Source organism: Crocuta crocuta, unplaced genomic scaffold, assembly GCF_008692635.1.
Source record: "Crocuta crocuta isolate KB4526 unplaced genomic scaffold, BGI_CrCroc_1.0 scaffold16, whole genome shotgun sequence".
Classification (NCBI taxonomy): Eukaryota; Metazoa; Chordata; class Mammalia; order Carnivora; family Hyaenidae; genus Crocuta; species Crocuta crocuta.
The window spans coordinates 9,416,967-9,436,027 of record NW_027531893.1 but is presented as its reverse complement, the minus strand read 5'-3'; the positions used below and the strand labels follow the sequence as shown (position 1 = coordinate 9,436,027).

Genomic DNA, 19,061 nt, shown 5'->3' with positions numbered 1-19,061 from the left:
GTCTTGGGATGGTGACCCAAGTAGCCACTGTGCACTACACAAGCCAGCGGGCTCCCAGGAAGCTCCTTCAGCCAAATACTTCAGCTGGTGGCCCCGAGGCTGTCATGTGACCTGAGACTGGCCAATCAGGTGTTTCCTCCCTGGACCGTCAATCTTGAGCAGAGTGAGAGTCACTTCAGCAGCAAGACCTTAACTAGACCAGCATTCCTGCTAGGAGACCGCTTCTGGGCCCCTATTTCCGGCGTAGGAGGCTTCCAAAGTTGCCTGGACTCCTTCCTGTTTCCAAATCTGGCCTTCCATCAGCTCTGCAAGCTCCCAACATCCTTAGCTGCAGACTTCTGTCCCTTGTTGCCCAAGAGCCTTGGCAGATAGAGCTGCTGTCTGTCTGCTCCTTTCAAAGGCTCCTACTGGTGTCCATCCACCTGACTGGAATCCAGCTATGACCCTCGGCCAACACTCACAGTCACGCCCAGAACTTTACCTACGACAGTGAGTTTTCAATGGCATTCGAAGATAACACTTGGCCTTTTAAGAAAAAAAAATCCCTTCCAATTATATCTTAGTAGTCACTGTTCTTAGCTTCCTGTAGGAGAATGATGCAGGAAGAAGTACGTCTAAGGAGCTTCATTTTCCAAACTGGGTCTGAGAACTATACCCAGAGTTACATGGAAGGAAATCTTCCCTCTTCGGTTGTTTCTCTGAAAGCAAAAGAGAACGTCGAGAAGCCTCACTAATTGGCATGTGCCCTTCCCTTCTGTCTGCAGACTACTACCCGTGCCAGTAGACAGCATGGCAGGACGCTCAGCTGAGCGAGGGCCGTCCCCACCAGACTTCATTCCCTAGGCAGTGAAATTCACACTGCGACGTGGCACTTTTACACACAGTATCTGACTTAATCCTCCAACCGGCAGCATAGACCTGATTCTGATCACCTTTTCAGACGTGTGGGTTTCCCCACACCACGAAGCAATTCTCCGACACCAGCCGGGCGTGCGAACGCAATTCTGACATTCTCTGCCTGGAGACACATGAGACCCCACAGGTGAAGGCCTGTTCTGCACAGAACTTGATGTGTGACTGGTCGTGTGTGTCTGCCCAGAGCCACACGCACAGTCATGGGGGGCTCAGCTGGCCAGTGCTCCGTATCTGCCCTCAGGATCAGAGCTGGCCCTTCTGTTCCCGACACTGAGAGGGATTCACTTGCCTCGCCAACCAGAGCCGGACCAGGCTGGCCCCTGGAATGGACCGGCGAGGGAAGGGAAAGATGAGATGCCCGGCCTCCCGAGATTGTGAGACACAGCAAGACAAACAGTACAAAATAGTTTGCTCAGGGCCGCACTCAGACGGACTTGAGGACTGACCATAGACCACACAAGGGCAGCGTGGGTACCGCTCTGCTGGGAAGACCCAGTGGGAAGTCCCACCTGAGGGGAGGACGCTCCACCCAGACCCCCATCAGGATGCCACCAGGGCCGTTCACCACTGGGCTCCCCCCGCCGGAAGGGGGGCTGTTGGGAGTACCTGACTGGATGTATTAAAACTTGTCTATTCTTCTCTGTATCTCTCTCCCTCTTTATATTTACTCTAATTGTTTAATTCCTTATATTCCCTTATAATTAATAGAGCTTTCTCCACGAAACCAAAAGTGGGGCTACTGTGAATTACTACTGTTCAGAAGAAGGTCTCAGGTCTACGAGACTGCACACATCCGCCCCAACATCAGATGCCGGTCACAAGCCCGGGTCGTCACCTGTACTTCTGCCTGACTGGCTATGGACCTCGAAGATTCCCACGACCTCCTCCGTGGGTTAGATTAATTTGCCAGAGCAGCCCACAGAACTCAGAGAAATATTTCACTTTATAAACCATTATTATAAAAGGATAGTGTGAACCCAGGAGCAGCCAGGGGGAAGAGCTGCGAGGGGCCAGGTAAAGGAGAGAACACGCAGCTTCCGTGCCCACCCCAGCCGCGCCTCTCTCCCTGTGCTCATCAACACAGAAGCTCTCTGAACCCTGTCCTTTTGGGGTTTTATGAAGGCCTCATGACACAGGCATGATTGATGAAATCACAGGCAGCTGGCAACTGACCTCCATCTCCAGCCCCTCACCTCTCCCTGGGGCGGGGAGAAAGTTCCAAGGCTCTAATAGCATGGCTAGTCCTCCTGGCAACCCACCCCCAACCTTTGGGACTTTCTAAAAGTCACTGCATTCACATAACAGAAGACACCTTTACCACCCTCAACTGGAAATTCCAGAGGTTTTAGAGCTCAGGGCCAAGTATGGCAAAGAACAAATATGTTTCCTATTTGAATCACAATATCACAGGAGACCTAATTCTTGGGTTCCGAGAAGTAAGGCAGGTGGCTCAGCCACAAAGGGGAAGAGCCAGACTCGAAGCCAGGCACCGAGAGCCGAGAGCCAGAGCACTCTCACCCCAGCCTGCCCAGGGCACATACACAGCCTCCTAGGCATAACCCTCAAGTCACATTCTGTAACCATTGCCTCACTGGACCATCTTCCCCAGTGGAAAGGAAGCCACCAGAGGGGTAGAAACGCTTCTGAAATATCTGAGAAGCCCCAGTGTCCAACCCAGAACCTGACACCAGCTAGTCATGCAGCAACTAACTGCTGAACAAATGAGTGATCCAATAAGTATTTGAGCACTTACTATGTGCAAGGCACTATGGACATGTTGTAGGGAAACAGATTTCCAGCTTGTCATGTAGCTGAGTGGATAAATGTAATCAATCCACCATAAAAATGCGTAATCTGAAACAGAGATTTCCAATCTATGACAGCATTGAGCATGGGTCACAAAGGACAACCCCCCCAGAAAGTTTGCAGATCCAAGGTACAGAGCAAGGAAAAGAGACCCAGATGATCAGGACTTCGGGGTCTGGCGGGGGCCGGGGGAGAACTGGTGTCAGGAATCTGAAGATTTCTCCGACAATGATCAAGAGGTTTTAAAAACACACAAAACAAAAACAGAAAAGGCCAAGCCAGGGTGGCTGGAGCAAGGAGTCAGCCTGTGTCAGGGATGCGAGTCTTTTCCAAAGAGCGAAGAGAAGCCAGGGAAAGGCTCTCGAGGGCGGAGTGACTGCGTTGTGCACAGGTCTCGCCGTGCAGAGGAAGCAGGACACGAAGGAAGACGGGGAGTCCGTCGACGGCAGCCGTCCTCCGGGAGGTGTGGTGGCTGGGACAGGGTGACAGGGGGCGGTGGAAGAGACGTGACAAAGGTGAGGTGACTCTACTGCTGGGCCATTTGGCAGGGTGCAGAAGGAAGGGGACTCATCTATCTTTTCAGACCCCACAACAGAATGCTAACTGCAAGGTTAAGCTTTCTCACAGAATAAGGACAACGATGTGGCCTTTCCTACATGAAGGTGGTGCCACTTTTACACAAACATATTTCAAAGAAAAGACCGAGACTCTGATGTGGAGAAGGGACCCTCGACGTGGGGGAAAAACTATTTTTTTAACGCAGCTTCAAAACCGACACAGTCACTAGATGCAGCATAACACGGGAAGAACGGACTCTAGAGCCCCAGAACCCAGGGTCCCACTTGCGACTCTAACTCGCTCAGACGTCTCATGCCAGCTGGTCATTCTCCTAAGTGTGTTTCCTCATCTGCCAGGAAGGAATGGCGCCGCCGCTCCAGACACTGTGCAGAAGACTAAGCATCACATGAACAAGGAGTGGCCCGAGACGTGAGAAGCAGTAACCACGGGGGCACCTGGGTGGCACAGGTGGTTAAGCGCCCGACTCCTGATCTCAGCTCAGGTCACTATCTCACAGTTTATGAGTTCAGGCCCCAGATCGGGCTGTGCGCTGATGGTGTGGAGCCTGCCTGGGATTCTGTCTCTCCTTCTCTCTGCCCCTGTGCTGCACGTATGCGCTCGCTCACTCTCTCTCTCTCTCTCAAAATGAATAAATAAATAAGTAAGAAGTGGTAACTATTATTATTAACATAGAGCAGCATACTCCATTTGGCCATAAACCACAGCTCTCATTGAGGGAATTAACTTTTTAACTTCTACTATAAAACATAATATTTTACCCAATAAAAATTTATTAGTGTAGAGATGGATTCTCTCTCTCAACAAAAGAACAGGACAATTATGAAAGAAAAAAGGGATGAAGAAGCCCTGAGCACACACGGCCTCACCCATCCGCACACACGTGCATGCACACACACGTGCATGCACACACACATGCGCGCGCGCACACACACACACATACATGCACGTGGTCTAGGATGCGAGGGAGAATTGTATTATTAATGAATAAGCAAGCCTCCCAGATGATTCTGATGCAGGGGGACCTTATGTCCCCAAATCAGGACCCCTGTGCTGACCCAGGCCAAGCCCCTAGTAGAGCCTCAAGAACAACATATAAAGTACAAATCATAAAAAAGAATTATTCTATATTTACACTTATCAAAACCATATGATATGGGTGGAAGGAGAGACAAAAAGATCAATGAAACAGAATAAAGAAAGTGACACTGGGGCACTTGTGTGGCTCAGTCAGTTGAGCAACCGACTTCGGCTCAGGTCATGAACTCGCAGTTCATGGGTTCAAGCACCACATTGTCTTCGGTGCTGACAGCTCAGAGCCTGGAGCCTGTTTCAGATTCTTTGTCTCCCTCTCTCTCTCTGCCCCTCCCCTGCTCATGCTCTGTCTCTCTCTCTCTCTCAAAATTAAATGCCATCAAAAAAAAAAAAAGAAAGAAATAGACACTGATACAGGAAGGAAGGAAGGAAAGGAAGGAAGGAAGAGGAAGGAAGGAAAGGAAGGAAAGGAAGGAAGGAAGGAAGGAAGGAAGGAAGGAAGGAAGGAAGGAAGGAAGGAATCTCAGTAAGGATACAGTACTCAAGGATAAAGCTTTTGATCTGGCACTTTCAACGGCTATTTTATCTTCCAGCAAACATGTACAGACTTACTCACTCTTTGCTTACTGTATGTGAGCTACTCTGCTGGGAAGGCCAGCAGTCAGGACCCAGGGCCTACTGCCTAAATGTTCACAGTCTAGGAACAAAAGCTTTCCTAAACCAGTCATTGCAATGCAACATGGCAAGTTCTATAATCAAAGTAACTTTATCCTTTAAAAAGAAAAAAAAAAAGAACGACCAAAACAATGAATCAATCTAATGCTCCAATGCGACAACCACATACTGAGAACCAAATGTGCGACAGGCACCAAATTCCTGTGCAGAAGGGAGAGATACAAACTAGAGGAGTCACCATTCTGCCCTCAAAGCTCACGAGCCTCATGGTGCCACAGGTTAATTTAAACACCTGACTATGGTATGAGGCGGTGCAGGCGCTCACCCAGAAGGATCTTTCCTGAGCACCTTCCACGCACTTCCAGGGTTACATCAGTGAACAGCAAGACGGCAAAGTTCCCCATCCCCACGAAGCTGACATAATGACACCGAGACAGAAGCAAACACGATAACCAAGCCTGACGTGCAGTCTATTAGCTGCTGCTAAGTGCCAGGGAGAAAAACTAGGCAAAGAAGACACAGGACGCGTGCGGGGGGGCGGGGGATGGTGCAGTTTTCAATCGGCACCCATTTCAAACAGTCCCCGCAACTCTAGGACAATGTGGTGCCATGCACTTCGCCCACAGCTGGTAAAGTGTGTCACAGACATGGGTATGAAAGGACAGACCAGGAAGGAGCTCTGCCAGGCGGGACGGGGCGAGCGGGCAGGGACTCCTGCCAGCCCCCAGGAGGACACGGGCACTAAGCGAGCAAGTGCCCTTCACGTCCCTTCCTTTGCAGGAATGTTCCTCCCGCCACCGTGAATCAGCCCTGAATGATTTCACAAAGCAAATGCCTGTATGTCTCTTACCTTTGCCAAAGCATTTCCGTCTCCTCCCAGTCGATGTGAGAAGCTCACACAATTACGTCAGTCCTTCTGACGTCACAAAGGTTAATGGCAATTTTTTGGACTTTTTTTTTTTTTTAATTAAAGTAACAATGGGGCGCCTGGGTGGCTCAGTCGGTTAAGCGGCCGATTTCAGCTCAGGTCACAATCTCATGGTTCGTGAGTTCAAGCCCCGCATCGGGCTCTGTGCTGACAGCTCAGAGCCTAGAGCCTGCTTCAGATCCTGGGTCTCCCTCTCTCTCTGACCCTCCCCTGCTCATGCTGTCTCTCTCTCTCTCTCAGAAATAAATAAAACATTAAAAAAAAAAAAGAAACAAGCAATCACAGTATAAAATATGAAGAATATCAGAAAGTGTAAAGATTCCCAATATTCTTAGACCCAGAATTACCTCATCAACATTCTGGTATGTTCTTCACATACCAGGTGAGGTGGTTTAACACAGCTAGCGTCACTCTGCATCTACATAATTTTATATTCTGCTCTTTTTAACACATAATTTGTAAATTACTACATATGCACTTCTCAGCTTCAAGCCGATGCTGTGCAGACATCAATTTAATGGCTACGTAACAGCCTGTTCTCCTTTCGCGCTGCTTAGATGTCTGCAATGCCATTGTTATCAGTAACCCTGAAAGTAACTATGCAGAAAGGTATCTCAAGTGATTCGCTCAGCACGGACTAGGCGAAGGAGTACCACAGGAAGCCGCGAATCCTCTAGACAGGATTCTAGACTCTGAATCGCCGCACCCCTCGGCTGCAGACACAATACAGAAGCAACTCATCTCTGGCCGCCTTTTTGGTCTTGACTGTAGATTATTTCAGAAGCGACGCGTTTACCTGCTGTCGGAATCTGAGGCGATCTCCTTCCTCCCTCCAAAGCGGATCTGGCACTGCGCGGAAAAAGAAGCGGCTGAGATTGGCAGTCAGGATGGGACGCTCACACATCACAAACAGCCCACAGAGGCCTTCGGGGTCACGGGACACGCGGGGCCAGAAACCCCATGTGCTGGGTCAGGGTGTCCCCGTGCCCCGGGCGTCAAGCCAAGATGTGAGACGGTGGACACCCCAGCCTCCCAGCTGCCATTTACGGGAAGCCCTCATCTCCCGCTTGTACAGAAGGGAGGCTTGTGGGGAAACAATGCTCATAGGAAAACAAAAGAACATAGCCTTGTGCAGATTCTCTAGAAGCTTCTGTATGTCAGCAGCTGACTGTGTGAACACAGAGCTCCCAACAGGTGACAATTAATACTTACACAAATCTGTGATGATGGGTGCCTTTGGAAAGGGCCCAAAGTTGTGATGAATGGCTATAAAATTATGGCAGCATGATTCAAGCCTCAAACATATCATCTGGTTGTGCCGAATGACAATTCACCCAGGGCAGATACAAAAACAAACCATTCTTTCTTTTTTAATTGTGGCAAAATACAGATAACATAAAATTCGCCATTTTAACCATTTTTAGTTTTATCATTCAATTCACAACTCTGCACAGCCAGCAGCACTTGCCACTACTCTGTTTTAAGGTGTGCAGTCTCCACTGTGGGTAGCAGGCCCACAAGGTTCCAGAACGTATTCATCCAAAGGATGGATAGATGGATGGATGGATGATTTTAAATGACACATGTGTCGGGGGACCTGGGTGGCTCAGTTTGAGCATCCGACTTCAGCTCAGGTCATGATCTCACAGTTCATGGGTTTGAGCCCTGCATCGGGCTCTGTGCTGACAGCTCAGAGCCTGGAGCCTGTTTCAGATTCTTTGTCTCCCTCTCTCTCTGACCCTTCCTGCTCACACTGTCTCTCTCTCTCAGAAATAAATATAACATTTTAATAAATAAATAAATGACACATTTGTCAAAACTCCTGGAACTGCACACTTAAAATTAGTGTATTTTATTGCATGCCTCAATTATATGTAAGATTGATTTTTAAAAGACATATGTATACTTTTACCCACTAAAGTAATTAACAACAATAAGAACAGCAGCTCTGGGCATGAGCTGCAACTTATTTCTCTTTAACAGCTACACTTAAAGTGGTGCCAGGGGCACCTGGGTGGTTCAGTCGGCTGAGCATTCAACTCTTGATTTAGGCTCAGACCATGATCTCCAGGTGAGTTCAAGCCCTGCATCGGGCTCCGCATTAACAGGGCAGAGCCTACTTGGGATTCTCTCCACCTCTCTCTTCCCCTCTGCTCCCCCCAAAATAAATAAACTTAAAAATATATACATATATGTAAAGTGGTTCCACCTGTTTCTTCATTTTTGTTATAGTTCCCACTTCCAGAACAAAGAAAGAAATGAACAACGTGGGCCCCGTTGCTGTCACCTGGGCGCTGGGCCCTTTCCCTGCTTTAATAATAGCAATTCCCTCCACAGCACTCTAGAGATCAATGACCCGATTACAGAGAAGAGGGATGCTCAGAGAGGCTGGATGAGGGCCATCACACACAGCATGGAGGAGGTGAAGCTGGTATTCGACTCCAGCTCCACCTGAGCCTGCATCCTTTCCAGCATACACCACATCGGGACACCAGGAGGACAGAGAGATGCCAAGTTCTCTGGGTTCACGTCCACACTCAACACGCACTTCTATACAAGTACTTACCGCCCTACGTTGTTATTAACATGCATATAACTATCAGTCACCTTTCCAAAACGTGAGCTACCTGCAACTCCCCCGCTTGGATGCTCGTTTTGCTGCTTACTACCTATAACTCCTGAAGCAAATCGCTGGACCTTTCTGAGCTTCAGCTTCTTTGTGGGTCAAATGGAAACAACTGCAGGGGCTGTCTCAGAGGCTGGCTGGAAGGACTAAACATAGAGCCCGTAGCCGAGGGCCTGGCACGTGACAAACATGCACTGAACGATGCCCGTGTGGCACGCGCAGGCCAGGCGAGCACACTGATGCCAGCCGCGAGCCAAAGCTGGCCTCCGCGCCCAGCCAGAGGCCGGACACCAAAACCAGCATGGAGGAATCAGAGCAGAGCCCTCCTGGAGGGCCCACCCGACCCTGGGTGCAGCTTCACCCCTCCATCTGCCTCTGTTGCTGTGCCTGTGCTACCTTCACCCACCACCTCAGCTCGTGAAGAGGTGCCCTAAAACACAAGTGCTCGGAAGGGAGACTGTGAAACAGACAGCGGGGCTCCGCTCACGGCGACGTTGTGAGAGATGGGGTCCTCCGAAGGCATTACAAGGTCAGGAGGCGGGCGCCCCTCCTCACCCCTGCGGACCGCCCAGCCTGCTCTGCCATGTCCCGGGGAACGCGGCGAGCCTCGCTGCTCCCGGAAAGTGAGAGTTAAGCCCGTGCCCACGGAAGGGCAGAGACGACTGCCTGACACCGTGACTCGACCCCAGGGTCACATGTGAGCTTTCCTCTTACCTGTTTCACAGCATCCAGGAGTCGCTCCAGCAGAAACTGTCTTTTCAGGTCATTGTTCTGTGATCCTAAAATGCAAAAAGGATTCATTAGCTCTGCTGGACACAAGCCTTTTATCAACACTTTCTGCCACCTGGTGGATGGCTGTCCCCACCTAGCATCAGCTCCCTCTGTAAGGAGATCAACGAGACCAGGGATCGATCATCCACATCGTCACAATGCAGCCAGGCCATCTGACTGTCATGCGTCACAGGAAAGCACCTGAACTCATGTTCCCTAAACTTGAAGATAGTTTGGATAGTCCTGCGTCCTGGATAGTCCAAGCCAGGGCTTCCCCACCTGCGCGCTCCTAACGTTTGGGCCGGGTCCCTCTGTGGTGGGGCTGCCCTGTGAATGCCAGGGTGTCTAGCAGTGTCCCTGGCCTCCACCCACCAGATACCAAAAGCACGAGCGCGCGCGCACACACACACACACACACACTCACCAGTTGTGACAACAAAAATGTCTCCAGACGTGTCCTCCAGGGGACAAAACTGCCCCCAGCAGAGAACCCACAGGGTAACTACAGCGTAGGCTCCCCAGCGTGGCGGGCACGGCCCACTGGCCGACCTCACCGTCATCCCCAACACCCTTTTCCCAGCCCACCTCCCGCAGTACAAGCTGCACCACCGAATTACTCCTTTTCTCAGCAGAACAGGTGTTAGAGGCTTCATTCCTCCTTCCACCCTTCCCGCCTTCACCATAAACACACTGGGGGCAGCCATGAAGCAACAATTCTGGCGGGAAGGTCAAGTGAATCACAGAGACACCAGCCCCGATGCCATTTCACAGCTGAACCAATACCAGGAATCTCCGGCCTCTCACACAGCAAGTAACCCTGTTTGCTCAAACCGCTGTATGCCGGGCTGCTACCTGCGGCCAAAAGCATACCTAGGCAGTACGCGTAGCACATGCTGAACTTCCAGGTATGAGGGTCGGAGGCAGGGACATTTTAAAGCACCAAGCAGACCCCTGTCAGAGCTACATCTGCGGTCCCTCGTGAGGCCCGGGGACCCCAAACAACAGAGGCGCACCTACATATAATGATACGCCAGACACAGAACGCAGTCATTTCAGATGAGACACATTCAGAGGTACGAAAGCAGACACCCCACACCACAAGCCCGGAAGTGCCACCAGCTGCTTCTCTCTTGGGCAACCCAACAGAGGCTTCGCCAGGGAGTGCCAGCTGGGTATCACCTCAGAGACGGTCAGCAATTCGTCCCAGTCACAGCAGGGCCACTGGGCTGATAACTACCATGACCCTGTGTTGAGCACTTCCTGCGTGCCAGGCACTAAACTCAGTGCTCTGCGTGCCTTACGTCCTGTAATTTCCACAACCGCCCTATAAGCAAGGGATGAGGACACCCCCAGCCCCCCCACCACGCCGCAGCCGGGGAAGGTGAAGCTCCAGGAGGGCAGCACTGTGTGCATGACCCACTCGGTGTTCATCTGCCTTTTCCCGTGTGCCAGGCAATGCTCCCCAAGTGCTGGGGACACAGCAGGTAACTGGTATATGAGAGCCAGCTTATCTGGGAGCAAACCTTCTATTGGGGAAAAAACCAAGAGCACCCAAGTAAACCTCAAATGGGCTGACGTGAGAAAAAAGATACTCGGAAGAAAAACCAGATGGGCTGATGAGACAGGAAGGAAGCAAGAGCCCCCGTCGGCCAGGGCGGCGGTGGAAGGCCTCTCCGCATGGGCGCCAGGTGAGCTGAGCCCTCCGGGAGGATCAGGAACGAGCCTGGGGGGCTACGGCAGACACGCAGAGCAGACGGCCAGGGGGTCCCCGGGGGCGGGAACACGCTTGGTTTCTGGTCTTCCTGGACCACAGGGAAATCAGCGGTGACTTGAGCAGAAAGCAAAAAAGAGGAAGTAAAGATGAGACAAGCAGGCGGGGGCAGGCGCAAAGGGCCTCACGGACCAAAATAACAAGTTTTGTGTCGGTTTTGTTCACATTTGGACACTACTTGGTGGAACTATGAGCCTCCGTCATGACCAGGCCAGCACACGAGGCTCCCGCCTCCCTCGAGAGCCAGCGACAAGGGCAGCCGAGAGCTACGCCAGGGACACACGGTGATACATTGACTTCCCAACGCTGCCACTGTCCCTGTTTCCGGAGGGGTTTGGGAAAGGATGGCCTGCATGTCGCTGCCACCCCACAAGGCCATGCCGGAGCGTCATGCGGCACGGCGGGGGGGCCACCTGCCCCAGACCCCCAGACGCACCTCTCCTGACGCCTACATCTGTCAATAAATCCTGCTCCCTGTGTAACTTGTTCGGCTTCCGCTCTTCTCTCTCTAAGGCCAGGATGGACGAGTCAGGCTCTCTTTCTTCATTCTTCCAAGTACTGCCTCCAACGACGCTACCTGGCCCGGCACTGCCAGCTGGAAACCTGACAAGGTTTTCCACCCTGAAATGCCTGTGCCATTTTGTTTTGTCATAAAAGTAATTTATGTGATAGAATTAACATGTGACCCAGCAATTCCACATCTGGGTAGACACCCAAAAGCGGGGTCTCAAAGAGATACTTGGACACTCGTGTTCACAGCAGCAGCATTCACGGAAGCTGAAATGTGAAACAGCCCAAGTGTCGATCCACAGATAAAGGGATAAGAAAAATGCGGTGTAGCTACACAAAGCACTATTATTCGGCCTTAAAAAGGAAGGAAATTCTGCAATCTGCTAGATGGATGAACCTCCAGGACATTGTGCTAAGTCCCCACAAAGATAAATGCTGCAGGGCGCCTGGGTGGCTCAGTCGGTTGAGTGCCCGACTTAGGCTCAGGTCATGATCTCACAGTTCGTGAGTTCGAGCCCCACGTAAGGCTCTATGCTGACAGCTCCGACCTGGAGCCTGCTCCGGATTCTGTGTCTCCCTCTCTCTCTGCCCTTTCCTGACTTGCATGCACATGCATGCACTCTCCCTCTCTTTCTCAAAAATAAATAAAAACATTTAAAAACAATAAAATTAAATAAAAAAACAAAAAATAAATAAATACTACATGATTCTCCTTATAAGAAGTAGTCAAAAGGGGCGCCTGGGTGGCTCAGTCGGTTAAGCATCCGACTTCAGCTCAGGTCATGATCTCACAGTTCATGGGTTCGAGCCCCGTATCGGGCTCTGTGCTGACTGCCAGCTCAGAGCCTGGAGCCTGCTTCAGATTCTGTATCTCCCTCTCTCTCTGACCCTCCCCTGCTCATACTGTCTCTCTCTCTCTGTCTCTCTGTCTCTCTCTCTCTCTCTCTCAGAAATAAATAAAACATTAAAAAAAAAAAAAAAGGCAGGTTCCACTTCAGCAGTGCTGGGTGGGGCCTGAAACTCGGTAGTCCTCACAAGTCCCAGGGGACGGTGAGGCTGCTGGCTCCTGACCTGCATCTGAACGCACCTGAACGCGAGGGTTTCACACCCTACCCTTCCAGGTACACATGATGATCCCGGATCTTTTCCCTAGTGTCGTGAGCCACTGCTTGCTCTAGACAAGAGGTCGGCAGCCTCCTGTGCCCCACCTGGCAAAGCCTCTCTTTGTGGTGGGGAGAAAAGCCCGTTCCCTGCAGAGGACCAACCTGAGGTGGTGCGGGCCCCAGCCCTCCCCTCACGCTCCCCGGCTGCAATCCCTCTGAGGGTCAGAAGTGCACTTGTGGGACACAACCCTGTCCTCGGAAGAGGTACCTGCGGCCATCCTGGCCCTGACTGGGAACTCGGGGAAGGGAGTCTCGTAGGGCAAAGGGAGCCCAGGCGGCCTGGGGGGCAGGCACGCACTGCAGGGGGCGCCCAAGGGGCCACGGCCATGAGGAGCAGCAGAAGGGGCACCAATGGGAAGTCACAGGGCATCATGAGTTTTCCCATGTGACAGGGACAGCCACTTCCCTTCTCTGGGCTCTGGTTTCCGCATGAGGTCCTATTCTCCTAGCTCCGCAGTCTGGAGCCTGGGGCCATGGTGGAGACAAGGCAGGCAGAGGCACCTATGCCCCCAGAGTCTTTCCCGCCTTCTTCCGGGGACCAGAGAATTCGGCACCCCCGCCAGGGCCAAGGAGAACCCTCCAGTCTCAAAGGTTGCACCCACCTGAGAGGAGCGGGGAGGCAATGCCCACCTACTAAGCCTGGGGAAGACACTAAGTGACTGACATTTAACCCTTGACATAGGGAAGGTGGCTCCAATCCAGGGAGCCCTGAGGCTCAGCGGGGAGCACCCAAGGCCAGCCCCATGGGAAGTACTCAAGGAGGGATTGGGTTTCAAGTCCACTGGCTCCTGGCTCGGCTGTCAGCTAAGTCTTGATGGCTCTCAAGCCTTGTAACAAACCTGCAGTCACAGCCCCACTGCCGGCTCAGCAAGGATTTCTCTGTGGTTCCCTGCGAAGCAAGCCCCAGCCTTCCAGCTCTCTGCCTTTTCAAGGGCAGCCCTCAGTCCACGCTCTTGACCAGAAGGGCCAGAAGAGGCTTCTTTCGAATTTCTTGGTAGATCGCTATCAAAATAGAAAATGGAAAGGCACCCCAGGGAATACCCCCAGGGGGCCACCAACCTGTCAGAGAAATGCAGGGATACCTTGCGGCTCTAACTCAAAAATGACACGTGTACGGGAAAATCAATCACCTGGTTCGTGTGCATCTTTGTTGTCTTTAATGTTTAGAATCCTGAGGATCCTACGTTAATTTCTACCACAACCCTCCAGCCTTCAATTACCTCCTAGGGAGACAGAGCAGGGGTTAAGAAAGCCCAGGAGTGCCTGAGTGGCTCCATCAGTTAAGACATCGGCTCAGGTCACGATCTCGCTGTTTGTGGGTTTAAGCCCACACGTCGGGATCAGTTAAGACATCGGCTCAGGTCACGATCTCGCTGTTTGTGGGTTTGAGCCCACACGTCGGGCTCTGTGCTGACAGCTCAGAGCCTGGAGCCTGCTTTGGATTCTGTTGTCTCCCTCTCTCTCTGCCCCTCCCCTGCTTGCACTCTGCCTCTCTCTCAAAAATAAACAAACATTAACAGAAATAATGAACGGGACAGCCCAGATTCAGTTCCTCACCACTGGCTATGTGACCATAGGTAAGTTACTCACCCTCTCTGCCCCTCCTAGATCTATTAAACAAGTAAGTGTCCATTGTGCAGCTAGAACAGTGCCTAGTTCATACCAATCACTTTTTACATGTTAGTATTATTACTGGTGCTGACAGCCCTACACCCCAGGGGTATCAGACGTCCAGCTCTAAGAAATTCTTTGAGGGGCACCTGGGTGGCTCAGTCGGTTAAGTGTCTGACTTCAGCTCAGGTCATGATCTCACAGTTCGTGGGTTCAAGCCCCGCGTGGGGCTCTGTGCTGACAGCTCAGAGCCTGGAGCCTCTTTCGTATTCTGTGTCTCCCTCTCTCTCTGACCCTCCCCTGCTCACGCTGTCTCTCTCTCTCTCTCAGAAATAAATAAAAAAAGAAAGAAAACATTTTTAAAAAAAGAAAGAAAGAAAGAAATGCTTTGAACTGGTTGCTTTCTCTCTAAAGCACAGGGAAGCTATGCAATCCAGGCCTCTGTGCTCACTGCCCTGAGGGGGATACAAGTGATAAAGGGGACTTGGCATCCAGGGAGGGGAAAACAAGATATACCAGGAACTCTATGCATATTCCTTCTCTAATCTTTCCAACGACCTGGAGGTCAAGGTTAAATATGGGTGGCACCCTCAGAGCAGGTGGGTCATTTGATCAAGGCCACAGGCACACTCAAACAGTGGTATTTCTCTGGCCCTCGATGCACTGGCAGAAGCAGAGTCACGCCAGGTATTTCTCTGGTTGAAGGCTAATCCTTGCAATGCACTAAATAGGTAAACAGCTACGAGGAAGGGAAGAGAAGGGCAATGTTCTTCGGGTGCCCACTGCATGCCAGGAATTCTGCCCAAGGTCACGTGGCAAAGTGGGTGGTGCATCAGAGGCTGAGCCCCTGGCCTGCCTGACTCCTGCAAGGGCCGGGGGACGCTACCTGAAAAAGCGGGAACTTGAGCCGTGCTTGAAAAGACAGAAAGGACTAGAATAGGTAAATCCATACAGACAGAACACAAGGACTTAATGAGTCCGGGCTCTCCTTTCGCAGTGATGAAAATCGGCTGGAACTAGACAGAGATGCTAGCTGCACGCCATCATTACTGTACTAAATGCCACTGAATCGTTCACTGTGAAATGGTTGTTTGAATAATTGTTAAATCGATAACTGAGCAATTATTCGCTGTTTTAATGGTATAAAAACATAAATGTTTTTATGTTATGCTAATTTCACTTCAATTAAAAATATGTTTTTATGGGAAGGGCGATACTGGCCCAGAGCCCATTCCAGGCCCAAGGGACCATTATGGTAGGATTCGCCTAAGGGGGCGGCGGGGGACAAGAAGGCTCCAGACAGCACCCAGCCCCCACGCCCCCTGCTCTTCCATATTTCTGATTCCACTGTGGGGGTCTGATGCTAAGAGGCCTTCACCTCCGCATCATCAGGCTACTAACAGGGAACGACAGGCACACTCCCGTTCGGGGAGGTTTGGTTACCAGGGGCCCTAAGACAGGTGGGTGAGGATACCCGATTCTCAACCAGGGCGATTTGGCCTCCACCATGGGACATTTGGCAACGTCTGCAGATATTTTCGGCACAACTCAGAAGGGGCGTGGAGCAGATGGAGGCCAGGGATGCTGTCAAACCTCTTACAGTGCACAGGACGGCCCCCACAGCAGAGAATTATCTGCCTATCAGTAGTGCCGCAGTTAGGAAATTCTGCCTTAAAGTACAAGTGATTAACCCATTTCTGAGATGATGAACCTGAGGCTCTGAGAGGCTAACCGAAACCTCCACTTGTGCTCTGAATCCCGTCTCCCATCATCTGCTCAAGGGCACACTCCAGCAACTGCCTGACTCAGTTTTATCTTCTCATCTGTGCAATTCTTTTCTTTTTTTTTTTTAGTTTATTTATTTTGAGAGAAACAGCGACAGCATAAGTAGGGGAGGGGCAGAGAGAGAGAGAGAGAGAGACAGAGACAGAGAGAGAGAGAGAATCCCAAGCAGGGTCCACACCATCAGCGCACATATGCGGCTCGAACCCATGAAATCACAAGATCATGACCTGAGCCTAAACCAAGAATCGGACACTTAACTGACTGAGTCACCCGGGAGCCCCTCCTCTGTGCAATTCTTACCGCCTGCAAGGATGTCAGAATATCTCCCCCTGAGTTCACTAAAAGCCCCACCTGCACCCGCACGCCCTTCCAGCTGCCGGCCCATTTCTCCGCCACCCCGGCCAGCACAGCTCTCCCTTCACAGGAGAGCCGGCCCTGCCGTGACTGCTGCTCCGGGCTCTGCCCTGGGCCCTTCTGTTCCCATGGCCTTCACCTTGCACATCTGGAGGTACAGGTGGCGGCAAATGACTCAATGATGTCATACAATGAACACGTGATACACTCAGCGCTATTCTGTGAGTTGTTCGTGCAATGCACCCTGCACAAGTGCAGTTAACGCTGCATTTCTACGCATGAGGTGGGCTGTCTCAGATGACGTGTGTTCCCGGTTTTCACTGAATAAACCTGCACCTTTAATGTGCCCTAGGACAGAGGTCAGCAAACTTTTTCCATAAAGGGCCACACAGTAAACATTTTAGGCTTTGTGGGTCATACGGTCACAAGTACTCACCTCTGCTCTTATATCTCCAAAGCAGCCACAGACAATACAGTACTGAATGAGCAGAGCTGTCTGCAAGAACAGGCCTTGGGCTGACTCACCCTACGGGCCATATTTGGCCAACCACTGCCCTAGCACAATTAATCACACGGGGGTTTTAAACATCACACCAGCAGTGCCAGTGTTTCCAAGCTTTATGGCTACCCAGAAAGCAGTAAGACAGTTACATGTTAGGGGTTCCTGGAAGACTCTAGACCAGACCCACGCCTTCATCTTCCCTCACTCTACAAGCAACGGCCCACATCAGAGCCTCGCAAGGGACAGGCACACCATCAACACGTGGCCCCGCTGGGACGCACGCCCGCTCCCGTCTGCAGGCACACAGGGGGCTTGGTGCTCTTGGCCCAATGATGAGTTTAGTGCCAATGTTTTTGTTTAATTTCGATGATCCCCCAAAACCCACCACTGTTCCAAAGCAGAAGCAAAAGAGAGTAAGCGCAGAGGGCAGCCTCCTATAGGCCAGAGAGGCATGTACAAGCCCAAGACCAGATCTTCCTATCCCCCTCCCCCCCTCCCCACCCCGGCCCCAGGCCTCCAGGGACAGGCGCAGAATGGAAATGAGTGCAGTGGGCAGGGAAGGCAGAAAAGGGGGAGAGGAAGGGACTGAGGGGTGCCTCTGGAGCGATGGCAGCTGCTACCAGGCTCCAGCAGATAGCACCCCACAGCGGACAGCACCCCAAGCGGATGACACCCGCAGCAGACAACACCCTACAGTGGACAGCACCCCCACAGCTGATGGCACCCCACAGCAGACGGTACCCTGAGCGGACAGCACCCCATAGTGGACAGCACCCCATAGCCAACGGCACCCCGCAACGGATGTCACCCCGCAGTGGACAGCACCCCGAGCTGATGGCACCCCGCAGCAGAGAGCACCCCGCAGCGGATGGCACCCCATAGCTGACAGCACCCCAAGCACCCCGCAGCAACCCCAGCCTGCAGTCGCCCATCTTGTAGTTTCTCAAGAGGAGACAGAAACTCAGATTTTCATTGCAATTAGTTGGCACCTAATTTTAGAGCAGTGTTTCAGCCACCTCTGCCTGAACCAACGCAACACACCTAGGGGCCAGATCTGCTACCAGCCTCCTGTTCTGAGATACACGTTAACCCTTTATATCCACCGCGAGATGTGTGCTGGCAGCACCATCCTAACGGAGAAAGGACCTGAGGTTTGGGGAAGGGATCACTTGTCCCAGGAGCAGCGCACCAACACTTCACACACACACACACACACACACACACACACACACACCACCCCCACACCCCCGCACCCAGGCCTTCCAGCCTCCACAAGAGCAGGCTGACAAACCAACCTCCCCGTGGCTGGCTCAAGTGTCACCTTCTGTGAGGACCCTTCCTGCTCTCTACAGGGTGCCCCCATGACCCTCCAGCCACACCACAGCCCTAGTATAATCACCACCACAAAAAGGATTGTGGGGATCAGAAATCTCCTGGCACGTGCTTGTCCTTAACTGTGAGCCTTCTCACTCAGGTGGAACCAGCCCCACTCACAGACGGAGCTCAACCGGTGTTGAATCAGGGCTCTGGAGTTAGGGTGTGTGGCTCCCCAAGTGGCTGCTTTAAATGGAGAGAAAAGATGGGGCGCTTGGGTGGCTCAGTCAGTTGAGCGTCCAACTTCGGCTAAGGTCATGATCTCATGGTTCGTGGGTTCGAGCCCTGCGTCGGGCTCTGTGGTGAGAGCTCAGAGCCTGAAGCCTGCTTCGGATTCTGTGTCTCCCTCTCTTTCTCTGCCCCTCCCCTGCTCTGTCTCTCAAAAATACATCAATGTTAAAAATAATAATGATAAATAAATAAACAGATGGAAAGGATAGAGCAAGCCAGACTCAGTAGCAGCCCCATGCAGGTAATGGGGTAATGGGCGGAGTGAAGAGGCCTGTTCTGTCTGCTCAGCATTTGCACATGAACGGATAAAGAGACTCCATTCTTCCCCAAAGTCCAGGCGCTAGTTCCCTGTACTGTGGGGTAAAGTGGCACAGCTGGGCCAGGACAAAAGGGCAGAGTGTCCAGCACCACACAATGGGAAGGGGCAG

At 51.9% G+C, this 19,061-nt stretch overlaps 1 protein-coding gene across 1 annotated transcript in view; it reads right to left on the bottom strand.

Annotated features, from left to right (window-relative positions):
- Positions 1-10,224, bottom strand: part of SNX29 (sorting nexin 29) — a 469,938-nt gene extending 459,714 nt beyond the window's left edge. The window contains exons 1-4 of the mRNA XM_077773189.1: positions 10,203-10,224; positions 9,887-10,048; positions 9,276-9,367; positions 6,732-6,784 (exon numbers count right to left, since the gene is read on the bottom strand). Coding sequence (XP_077629315.1) covers positions 6,732-6,784; positions 9,276-9,367; positions 9,887-10,048; positions 10,203-10,224 — 329 coding nt within the window. The remainder of the gene's footprint in view (positions 1-6,731; positions 6,785-9,275; positions 9,368-9,886; positions 10,049-10,202) is intronic.
- Positions 10,225-19,061: the final 8,837 nt, after the last annotated feature.